General features: G+C 36.7%; 1 protein-coding gene across 3 annotated transcripts in view; it reads left to right on the forward strand.

Moving 5' to 3' along the window:
• RNLS (renalase, FAD dependent amine oxidase) overlaps positions 1–12950 on the forward strand; it is a 258515-nt gene that overhangs the window by 225780 nt on the left and 19785 nt on the right. For 2 of the 3 annotated variants that reach the window (XM_019738905.2, XM_019738886.2), the window contains one exon: positions 4414–4589. In XM_019738905.2, the coding sequence (XP_019594464.1) occupies positions 4414–4589 (176 nt within the window). Of the gene's footprint in view, positions 1–4413; positions 4632–12950 lie in introns of all 3 variants that reach the window. The other variant, XM_019738895.2, reaches the window with a different exon arrangement.

Here is a 12950-nt window from a genome sequence, read left to right on the forward strand (position 1 = left end):
TGACCCAATATGACAATATTTGTCTTTAATTAAGCAAGTTTAGTCATCAACTGAAATGGAGAATGTAGCCAAGGAAACAAGAAAAGGCTGGAACTCAGAAGGGCAGCAATGGAAGAATTAGAAAAGATTACCAAGAGCAAAAATGTATCATTAGAAACCAGGGATAAAATAATCCACACCCTCATATTCTCAGTTACTATGTACAGATATGAAAGCTGGACAGTGAAGAAGGCCGATAGGAAAAAAAAATTGATTGACTTGAAATATGGTGTAGATGAACAAGTGGATTCTAGAGCAAATTAAACCTGAAACATCACTGGAGACAAAAATGACAAAACTAAAGCTGTCTTACTTGGAGTACATCATGAGAAAGCAGGGTTCTTTGTAAAACATAACAATGCTGGGAAAAATAGAGGGCAGCAGGAAAAGAGGGAAACCAAATACGTATGAGATGGACTGACTCCATGGAAAAAGCCCTGGGCATGAGTCTACAGGAGCTGAGCAGGGCTGTAGAGGGCAGGGCATTGTGGACATCACTCATTCATAGGGGCACCAGGAGTCAGAGCTGGCTCAATGACACGTAACACATACAAGCAAGTTTAATCTGTTAATGTTTCTTATGACTGATATGTTCATGGCTCTAAGGCAGCTGAAATACTTATTTCAAAACAAATTTCAGTTTCTGTTTGGAGCATAGGTAACTAGTTTTGATTGTACTTCATGTGAGAGGCTTGTATATCTCAGTGTTCTATTACCAGAGAGGATAATGCTGCTGCTACAGCCAGGGCCGCTGCTATTGCGATTATCAACTTTCAGTGTCTTGACCCCCGCCCAAATTGTAGACTAAAAACTCTGTTCCCACTTCATACCCATTAGGATGGCTATTATAAAAAAAATAAATAAAAATAAAACAAATAACAAGTGCTGACAAGGATGTAGAGAAATTAGAACTTTTGTGCTTTGTTGGTTGGAAGAAAAAAATGATGCAACCACTGTGGGAAATGATATGGTGATTCCTCAAAAACTTAAACATAGAATTACCGTTTGATCCATCAATTCCACTTCCATGTATATACCCAAAAGAAGTGAAAGCAGGGACTCAAGTAGATATTTGTACACCCCTGTTCACAGTAGCATTATTCACATTGCCAAAAGGTGGAAGCAACCTAAGTTGCTTCTACACCTGAATGCATAAACAAGATGTGGTATTTACATACAATATTCAGCGGCCTTTAAAAGGAAGGAAATAGACACATGCTACAAACATGGATGAACCTTGAAGACATCATGCTAAGCGAAATAAGCCAGTCATAAAAGAACAAATATTGTATAATTCCACTTATATGAGGTATCTAGAACAGTCAGATTCATAGAGACAGAACTAGAATGGTGGTTGACAGGGGCTGGGGGAAGGAGGTGGTGAGGAGTTAGTGTTTAATGGGTACAGAGTTTCAGTTTGGGAACATAAAGTTCTGGATGGCCGTGGTGGTTGCAGGACAATGTGAATGTACTTAAGGACAAAGAACTGTACACTTAAAATAGGTTAAAATCATCAAGTTTGTGTTATGTGTATGTACCACAATAAAAATAAAAATAAAGCAAAAAACTTCTGTTCCTATACCCAGGAAGAGCCTGCCACTGTCCCTGGGGTGTTGATATAATAATCAATTTTTGAGAAGAGTCAGCTCTGTTAAGTTGCTCCTACCACAGCATAGAAGTCAAAAAAGGAATATAATCTATGAATGCCTTACGTTTGTGTTCCACTTTATATTGGAAGAAAGGCTTTTGTGTGATGTGTTCTAACCCATTTAATCCTCGTGACAGCCTTATAAGGTCATCCCTTTTAATTCATGAAAGAAAGCAGCCTGAGCAATGGTTGTCTAAGACCACCAGCCTATGAAGGATGCAAGGGTTAAAATACTTATCTACGGACTAAAGCCACGGATCTCCCTACGTACAGAAACAGTTGTCAAGTTACTATGAACTTTACATTTAAAATGCCAAAAGCAAAGTGCTAAGCTTGTTAAACTGAGTAAAAAAAGAGAAAAAAAAAGATATCATTACCTTCTCAGTGACCAAGGAATAATGATTACACTAAATTTACGCTCTGAATCCTATTAACATATTTGTGGCTTTTTATAATGCTCTATTTCCAAACCTTGGTCACGTTTAAACTCTCGTTGGCTGGTTATGTCTTTGAACTTTAGCATCTAAAAATACTCTTTAATTTGGGGGGTGGTGGAGCTTTCCCTTAAAACGTATTGTTTTAGGTTGCAGCTATTCAAATTTTTATCTAAATTCTCAAAAAATTTTGTTTGATTCCAATAAAAACAAGTAGCCAGGTTGTTCTCTCATTGTTATGCAAGAAGTGTTTCATTTTGGATCTTAAATTTCCTTTTTTATTGCTCTCCTTGGAGTGGATGGCTAATGTAAATGAGAGAAACCTGGCAACGCACCATCACTGCCCTTAGTAATTTTACAAGTTCCCCCTAAAACAAATGGCTGGGTCAGCGCAACCTCCCAATTCTCAGCACGCAGCTAGCATTCATTTTCCTTTGAAGCCTGCCATAGATAACTGGACTCAGAACCCCAGCTGTCCTGCCACAGAACGCTGTCCCGGTAGCTTTCTCTGTTTCTGGGAAGACTTGGTACCCCATGGAAGAGGGGTGGCATTGACACCCCCTCGCTGTGAACAAGCCTCCTGAGTTTATTAACTGATAACATAACGAACTCCCTGCAGCAATAAATAGGTTTCTCACTGTGCTGGGATTCGGGGAAAGAATTTGAGATTTTGCACTGCTTGGTCCTTCCCTCTGTGTGGTTCCTGTGACATCTACACTGATGGGTTAAACATTGAATGTTCAAAGAGATGGTCCCTTTATTTCCTCTTCCAAGTTGTTCCAACTACAGTGAGGAGAAAACAGTGGGCAATATCCTTACCTTTGCATTTACTGCACATATCTCGAAGTCAAACCTTCTACCTCACATATATAAAAATGTTTGGAAGCACTTACTTCATTTTAAAATGCTTATAGCATTTTGGGATGCTCGTCCCTGTTCAATTTTTAATCGAGAGAGCAAAGAGCAAAGGAAAAATGAAGTATTTTACAAAAAAATAACACTTGTCATTTGTGCAATTCCACGGGAACTTTTCCTTTGTATATACGAGTATCTGATTTATTGCTTCTATTTCCATAGCTTACATTTATGAAGCACCTACTCTGTGCTGAGCATTTCAAGTGCATGATGTTATTTAATCCCCACCACAGACCTATGTGATTGGTACTAACATTCTGATTTTATATAAAACAACAGAAAACCAAAAAAAACAACAACAAAAAACACACCTGAAATGTAAAGAGGTTAAGTGGGCACATAGCAAGTAAGTGGCTTATGTTGTTCAACCTTTTTTCTCCTATGTAAAATTGTACAAACCTACCTCAAATAGATCATTGTCTTTAGAATCCCTAATTAACAATTTTCAGAATCAGACTTGCCAACCCCTGTTATTACCTTACATGCTTTAATATTCTCTTCTCTCTGCAGCGGGGAACACCAACTTTCATATTATTATTTCATACATTTCAGATCTATTATTGTTTACCCTCAACCTTCTCCTCTGCATGATTTAAACAAATAATAATAACAGGCAAAGCCTTGTTAACATTCCTTCCAAGACTGTATTTTCTAGTGCCTCAGTAATGTTGCTTTCAACTTCAAACTTTATTCAACGTTCCTATATTTCACTAAAGAGTGAAAGATACGAAGCAGACACTCATTATTTGTAATCGTGAAGTGTAACAGCAAACAAAAAAGGAAACTAGCTTCATGTTATAAATGAGGCAGACTTTTATTTTTCATGCTGTTTAAAAGATAAAGGTGAATGTTATGAGGTCAAGCCTGTTTTTAGAGAGAAGCTTGATTTAGTTTTTCAAAAGTGGCAAAGATATTTTATTCTGGCATTTAATAATTTCAACAGAATATTTTGTAATCCATTTAACCAAAAATTAATAATTATTTCTTGGATATCTACTTTGTCCTTAGAGTTTAAGGAAAATATAGGCTATGTGTAAGAATTGGCTCCTGCCCTGAAGAGTTTATAATTTAGTGGAAGAAAGATGAATATACCAATAAATTTAATTATATCCAAGGCCGTACCTATTAGATGCTCTTCTTACCCTTCCTTCTGGTTCTTTAGCAAGACCTGAAAACTTGTTCTCTAAAATGCATCACGATTTTTTTCTCCTCTTTAGAGAAATTTGATTTTGAATTTCAGAAATAGCCTCGTTTTGTGCTTCAAAGATTTGAATCTGTTTTCCCTACAGTTATTGTCTGGTTATTGTGATCAAGTCTTAAATCTGGGTTGAAATGCTACCCACTATAAGACATACCTTTATGTTTCTTTTACACTAGCGTCATCAGAAATCGGGCCTTCTCTTGTGATTCACACCACTGTCCCCTTTGGAGTGACACACTTGGAACACAGCGTTGAGGATGTGCAGGAGTTAATCTTCCAGCAGCTGGAAACCATTTTGCCGGGTTTGCCTCAGCCAGTTGCTACCAAATGTCAGAAATGGAGATATTCACAGGTAATCAGAGAATCCAGTAGTATGAGCACATTTTCTTAATAGGTAAGCAGAACGGATTTTTTTTTTCTTTCTTATTCTTTGCCTAATGTGGAAGTGTAAACTTCTACAGGTTTTTATTACCCCGTTATTTCTCAATAAGAAATGCATACCATTTCTCCAATGGGATGTTTAAATTCTACCATCTCAAAACTTATACACCCTGAAAATCTGGGGTTGCCTACGCAAGCAGGCAGGGTATATATCAAAATGCAGCTATTTCTCAGGGGTTTCTCTAAATCGGTACTGTGGCTATATAGAAACCACTATAACCTCCCAAATTTTTGCAATATGTCAAATTAACCTTGTAAGAGTATTTTGCTACCACAGTTTTCATTTTTATTAAGTTCCCACTTTGGTTTTGACTGCTGCCAGCAGAGCTCTTTGCGGAAGAAAGATGAATACCTGCATAGATCAGCTAGTTGAGCTGTTTCTCAGGGGTAGGTAAACCTGCTGATTGCTCTACTAGTTCAAATTTAAAGCTCTTTAAGTAAATGTTGACTTTTCTGAAAGTCTCTGCATATTCCAGTAGAAGTTTGTCAGTATTCCTAGAAAAAAATTTTTTGATCTGTAAACTCTGTTGTGAAGTCTTTTGGGGACAATGAAGCAAATGGCAGAAGGAAAAAGAAGAAGAGTTGTCTCTTTTTTCCTAAGATTTCTGAGCCCATTGATGAACTGATTTATCAGCACTGTTGGTTATCTGAGTTGTGGAACCTTTAGAAAAAGTGGTGTTGTGAGAAATCGCAGCAGATTTTGTATGTTTTAAAGGGCTTTCCAAAATCAGAGGAAATAGGAAATTGTAAATTACTTCTTCCTAAAACTGCTCTATGTGTTTACTCTTATCTTCTCAAGTTAAATTATACAGTGAAACTTTTGGGAAAATATTTACTTAAACATGTCATGGTCATTTTAGAAGACCTTATTTTTCCTTTTAAAAGTATTGAAAAACCTTAATAGCTAGTGTCTTTAAGTGATAGTTAACTCAATTTTAGGTTGACCTGTAAAAGAAGATAGGAAAATAATCTTCTTGATATAATTTTAAACTAGATATATTGCACAGCAAGTCACTTTGCAATTTATAAATATTCCTTTAAAAAAACAATGGTTTTTGAGTTTTGCTTGTGACGTTCTTAAAATAATTTATTAATAAAGCAAAAAGATGGTTTAAAATCTACTTATTTCTTAAAATTTAATGTGTTGTAGAAATAGATTTGACCTTACTACAAAATGACCTATTCAAAGTTGTGCAATATCACAAAATGTAATAAAAAATTTTTGAACACAAAGTACATCTAAACCCTAGCAATGATTTTTATTATAATTCGGTTGTTTCTCTCTTGAAGTTATTCCAGTACATTTATAGCTCTATAGTTATGAAATCTACATTGGTTGCAAAGCCTAAATGGGAATAAGTTGTCATTTAACCTTAGAATTTTGTATTTTCCACTATTCGCATACTTCTCCTAGTACTTTGAGTATCATTCTGTAGAACACAGCATTATTGTTAATGGCAGAGATATTATGTACTTTGTGAGATAGATAGATGAGAGGTAGGTGATAGATAGATCTCCCATATTACTTAGAAAAAGAGATAATTAATGACAATTTCAGAGAGTTAATAGCATTTTACTAGTTTTCAATTATTAGTTCCAAGAGAACATTTCTCCAATATTTTTAAAAGGTACAGCTTAACCTTTGAAATCTGACATAAATGCATGCACCCCTCTTCCCTTGCCATCCCAGGACACATGATCTATCTTTAATGAATTCATAAATGTTTGTGTATGAATAGGTTCTAATATAGTGCTTAAACTGAAAGGAAGGATGGTGTAGAAACTCTGACAAAAAAAAAAAAAAAAGAGGAACAAACAACTGATTTTGACGTTGACCTGCAACGTCTTATATCTAATTAGAGCTACAGTCCCTTTGCAGGGGAAATCCTACCCATACTTTTTCCCATTCTGTGTTCCCTTGTTTCAGCCCCCTCTCCTGCTCCACCCAAATCTTCTCCTATTGTTCACACTCTACCCTGTTTCTTTTCTTTTTTCTCTCTGACAAAAAAGTGATAGAGCCCCTTTAATCCTCATTTTATGAAATCCTAGATAGCCCACAGAACTGGTGTCCCCTGCCCCAGGCAGTGAGTGGTGTGGATTCCCCAGCCTAGACCTCTCAGACTTGACTTTTTATCTCCATTCATTTATTTCTCTTTTTTGGGGGGATCCCTATACTATATGTTGGCCCCCAGTGACTGGAGGATCGGAAGAAGAGGAGAAAGGGTCATAGCAACGATGGGCACCCAGTGTGGCAGCCTGGAGCTGCCAATTCAAAGATGTGATCTCACTTCATATCAAAAGTAGCCTTAGAGGTGGCTGATTTTAACCCACTAGAGCAACATGATAAACAAAACCTCAAAGACATGAAATAAAATTTCCAAAGGTCCTATGTCTAGCAGTGACAAAATCCAGCCTGCCTGACTCTTAAGTCCTGCACTCCTTTTCACCACCCCTCTGTTTCCTATTACCACAAGTTTGGTAGCTTAAAACAACATACATTTATTATCTTATAGATCTGGAAGTCAGGAGTTCACGACAGGTCTCACTGGGCTAAAATCAAAGTGTTGGTAGGGCTGTGTTTCTTTCTGTAGGCTGTAAGAGAGAATCCATTTTCTGTAGGCTGTAAGAGAGAATCCATTTTCTGTAGGCTGTAAGAGAGAATCCATTTTCTGTAGGCTGTAAGAGAGAATCCATTTTCTGTAGGCTGTAAGAGAGAACCATTTTCTGTAGGCTATAAGAGAGAATCCATTTTCTGTAGGCTGTAAGAGAGAATCCATTTTCTGTAGGCTGTAAGAGAGAATCCATTTTCTGTAGGCTGTAAGAGAGAATCCATTTTCTTGCCTTTGATGTAGTCTAGAAACTGCCCACATTCTTGGCTTGAGACCCCTTCCTTTATCCTCAGAGCAGGTCAAGTCTTTTTCATACTGCATCACTTTGAGCTTTTCCCCTGCCTCACTTTTTCTTTAAGGATGCTCATGATTACATTGGCCTCGCCTAGATAATCCAGGATAATCTCCCTATCATTCTATGAGACAATATCTCCCACCTCCTTCATAAAAACTTCTGGGGAGAGTATCAGTTCTTAAAAGCTTAAATCACGCTAGGGAAGTGACTGCTATCTGAAAGAGGTGAGGGATTATTTTGTGTGTGGGCAGGTTCTTGTTTCCGATGCCTCATTGGCAGCAGGGAGGTGAAAGATGTTTTTTCATTTATTCATTTGGTTACTCATTTATTCAATAAGCATATAAACAATACCTGCAACATGGCTAGTACTCTGCTCATAGAACCCTAGAAGATAATATTTGCTGAAGGCCTTCTCCTAAAATACTAAATTGAATTTTCTATCTTGAGTAAGATAAAAGTGCATTCTTGTGGGTGCTGCTCTTATAGGAGGAAAGAGGCAGATGAAGAAAGAAGGTGTGTTTGGAAGACTTGGGAGCAGCTTGGTGCCTCCTATTTGGGGTTCGAATAAAACACTTGAGTAGGTGGCTCAAAAAACATAACAAAGCAATGGCAGATTTACCATGGTTCTTGGCTCCTCCCTTTAGCAGCTATCTGCCCTCCATAATTTAAATGTTTATCCAGTTAATATAGCTTGATGCCTAGGCTGTGATACATTGAATTAGGTTTCTGTAACAAGTATTATATAGTGATCCTTTCAGCAGAAGAGTAAAAACTGAAAATGCCTTTCCATGTACCTTGACAGGGGACATTTAATCAGTTGGATAACCTTAATGCTCTCAACTACTACTATTGGCTGCGCTTCCCTTTGTTTCAGGATATCAGGATGCCTTTTTCAAGCTGTAGTCAATGTCTGAGTTGCTTAGTACTTTAACGCTAATTTCCCCCATCAAGGGCCCTTTACTTCACTTCATTGAACATAACTCATGGGTTACTTTATTTTTCAAAATTTATCAAATGTGTTTTTAAATACCAAAGAGATCAAGAGAGGAATTTTGGGGGGACAGAAAGTGGGGGGAAGGGAGGTGGTGACTGAATGAATACAATGGAATCTTTGGTAAAATAAATGGATTTGGACTAGCTTATTAAGCTTTTGAAGTAGAATCAGAAAACAGTTATCTTAGTTACATGTCTTCATTTAGTCTTTTACCCCGAGACTGTACCTTCTCTTTCCCCAATGGTAGTCCTTTCATATTTTTTAAGAAGGATCATGAGCTTTTTATGAATCTGATAAAAGCGATGATCATGAAGTTTCAAAATACACAAGTACACATAAATACCAAATGGCATACAATTATGAGGATTTAGAAACAACCTAAAGTCTTCCCATTGAGAATACCTACTATCAATGTCATACTAATATCATCTCAATAAATCAAGAGCCCCTCACGGCCCAGTCTTGTGTTGCAAAGAAACACAATTCACCAACCAAAAGGAATATAAAGTAATTCAAATCTTTACTAGTATCTTTTAGAACGGTAATGAATATCCAAAATTCATCATCCTCAACAGTACTTTTTGAAGTCTCTGTCCTCATGTCCTATATATCTCACTCTGGAAGCTCCCTCAAATCTCTTTGCACCCTTAACGCTTAGTTCCCCACACACTTTTTTCTCAGACAATCAGCTAGGCGGGCTTATCTCTTTTTATGCCTTTCCTCTCTTCAGCTTCCCATTCACCTTCTTCACTTTTGACTCTATCCTTTCATTTTTTCTTCTTAGACAAGAGGTAAATCTGTGCCCTTTTCAATGCAGCTTCCCCATTTTACCTTCCTCCTGTCTTAACCAACTGATTACCTCAGTTGGCATAGTACTGCTAGAAATCAGAAGGAATAAAAGAGAAAAGAGGAAATGTGCAAGAGTTTAAGGCCAGAATTTTCCTTTAGAGGTTTTTGTTTGGTGGGAGACGGACGAGTATACAGAGAAGAGTCCGAGACCACCCATATACTTAAATTATTCTCTCATCAGAGTAATTTTTGGTGTGTACTTACATCTAATTTCAGCACTGGAAGGTCAGGTGGTGATGGATATTTTCTTTTTTTTCTCTTATGCATTTTCTATTGTATTTTCCTCATTTTTTTCTTTTAGGTAGGTAGGAACTAGAAAGCAGTGACTTATTGATTAGGAATATAAATTATAAATCCAAGACTGTCTCTTTCAAAGTAGTCAGTCCCTTGATAAGCTCCACCCTTATTTCAACAAGCAGGGGCATCTCTTTCAGAGCCTGACAAGCTTTCTTCAGCATATTGTCATTTGGATCATGAAATTTGAAATTTGAATTTGATGTTTTAGAAACAAAGTCATTTGGACTTAAATCTTATCAATAGAATTAATAAAATTGTTAATCTTGACAATTTTCTCAAATATTTTTATAAATGTAACTAAAGAAATATAGCTGTCTGTATTTATCACTTTTAACGTGGCTAGTAGGCTAAATCTAAAAGCAGTTTAAAGCTGGTAACCCTAAAAGACATTGGCATCATTATGGATTTAAACATATGGCCTTCTAGGATAAGTACTTTGAAAGACAATAATCACTTGTGTTTATGAGTTAAACAACATTAGGTATGTTGTTTATTAGTTGATTTCCACAATAAAATCATGCTTTTTTGGTCATTCTGCCACCAATCCTATGACTTTTTCCCCATATTTGTGCTTATAATTCCTGGACTTTTGATAATGTGCTGTGATTATGATCTTGTACTTTAGAGTCAGACCGACATTGGTTCAAACCTTGGCTCTCCCTGTGCCTTTGAGCAAGTAGAGGGCAGCTCAACGCCTCAGGGGCCCCATCTGTAAATGGTAACAACTGAACTACCTCATAGGGTTAGTGATTAAAATGAAACGAGAGAACACAGCAGAAAACATTGACTACAGACACTAGTACAAAGCAAGTTCTCAATAAATATTACTAAATAGTGGTACCAAGAAGAGGGAGAAAGGAGGTGGAGTAAAAAGGTACTACCATGGTCATTTCTTAGTAGCTTAGCTCTGTGTTCCTTGGACTCTTTTATTAATTACTTCTCTTGATGGCCACATGCTGTCTCACTGTTTTTTTGTTTTTTGTTTTTTTTTAAACTCTCTTCTGTTTTCTGAGTTTCTCTCTTTTCTCTCTGTTTCTCATATGCAGATAGCTCTGGACAGGAATGTTTCAGGAGGACTGATTCAATGCTAGAAGTTATGACACTTAGTCATACTGTAGGGACTGCTGAATAATATCAGAACAAAGTGAGCTAAAAGTGGTGGATCCCTGCGGACACAAACAACTCTTCTCAATTGGGTTTTTTTAAGCTTATAGATTTTTTTCAGCTTCTTGCCATTCATTCCTAAACTAACTCACACATTTTCCAGTGTTTGGTCATTTAACACATTTATGCCATGAGTCAACATTTCCTGGCATGAAATTATGGCCATGAGCACTCTTGCCTATGTGCCATAAGTTTCCATTAACCTATGGAGAGCCAAAACAGGCCTTTTGGGATCGGTGGACTATGTGGCATGACCCAATCCATCACTAGCAGGAAACCTAACAGGTGTCAGTCCTGAGTAATCCATTGAGTAATCTCTCACCTCTTTGTCACTGGCACATAATTAACCAGTTGCTTCAGCTTATTATGAGGTAGCTACGAATACGTGAGATCATCAGCTGAGAAATTCCGATCATTGAATTAAGGATATACAGTCACAGTTTAATTGAAGTGTTATGGGTAGATATTTCCCCCTTTCACAAAATTCCATATTATGTGAGCTATTAAATATTTTAACACTTGTAAGTTTAATTAAATAACTTTTCTCAAATTCCCATGGGACTTACCCTGCCATGGAATCAGTATGACACTTGTTCAGAAGAACCAATTATTTTGAACAGCATTACTTTATAGAAAACTTTAAAAAGGAGTCTGTGTCATTTTTCCTGGACAAATGTTACATATATTCATCTGCACCCAATATAACTAGTTAAAGCTGGATGATGGATGTTATTATATGGGCATGGACACCCTAAGAGAATTAGGACCTATTCTAACACTAATACATAAACAGTAAGTATACTTGGACTGTTTAGAGGAGAGATCAGTATTATCCGATACAAAAAAAGTTCAGTTGACGAAAGCTGTTTATACCCACATTAGAAATTAATAGTATAAAACTCATCTTTTCATTAAACACACATTTATTGAGCTCCTACTCTGTGCCAGACATTATACTGGATTCTAAAGACTCAAAGACAGCTCCCTTCCTTCAGGGAGCTTCCTGTATAATCAGCAAGGCCAACCAATAAACAGATAATCATGATATGGTGCAGTCTGCTATGAGAAAATGATGCACTAGGTACTGTGTGAACATGGAGCAGATTTGAGAAGAAAGTGGTAATAAATAGCTTCCTAAAAGAAGATGTCACTTGAGCTAAATCCTACAGGCTGGCAAAGGGAATGATGTTAGAATGATGTTCCAACAATACATGTTCTTTCCCAGAGGCAGGATAATGCAAGGGACACTCATTCTTTTTCACTTTGGTCTTTGCTATCATCTGTTATAGCACTTCAATAAACCATGACAGTCCACATCATTTTTTTCAGAGAGTATATATATTTCCTCTCTCAAAAATGCCATTTATTAATCCCCTACTCTGTGTAGTTTACTAGACTTTCCTTGTAACTCGCTTCATCCTCCAACCACATTATGGAGTTTATACTCCTTCCCCATTGCATAGGTGAGAAAGCTGGGAATTAGAGAGCTCAGTACCTTGGGTGAGGTTCTTCTGCTAGGAAGTGGCAAAACTGGAATTCAAACACAGGCCTATTTAAAAGCTAGTGCTTTTAAACACCTTACTCTACGGCAGCTAATTGTTTGAGTTCCCCCAATTATGACACATTCTTATACTATCATTCTTTTGCTGCTGTCAGCTATAAATAATTATAACAGTTAACATTATACTCTGATTTTAGAAGTACTTTTATACTTATTTTAATTTCATCCTTACAACAATTCTCACAGATAAAGAAGTAAATGTTACTTTCTTGGTTTTAAATGAGGAAACTGAGGCTCATGTTGAATGTTTTGCCTAATGTGATGCAACTAGTAAGAAGCAAAATATAATAGAAATTGGAACATGTTACTTTAGGCTCTAAAGTCCATATTTTGCACAGTATATAGAAATTAACTAAACATGGATCATAGATCTAAATATAAAACCTTAAACTACAAAACCTCTAGACGAAAACACAGAAGAAAATCGATAAGATATTGGGTTTGGCAAACATTTCTTAGATAGGATACAAAAAGTACAAGCCATAAAAGAATAAATTGATAAA

Source organism: Rhinolophus sinicus, linkage group LG07 (genome assembly GCF_036562045.2).
Source record: "Rhinolophus sinicus isolate RSC01 linkage group LG07, ASM3656204v1, whole genome shotgun sequence".
Classification (NCBI taxonomy): Eukaryota; Metazoa; Chordata; class Mammalia; order Chiroptera; family Rhinolophidae; genus Rhinolophus; species Rhinolophus sinicus.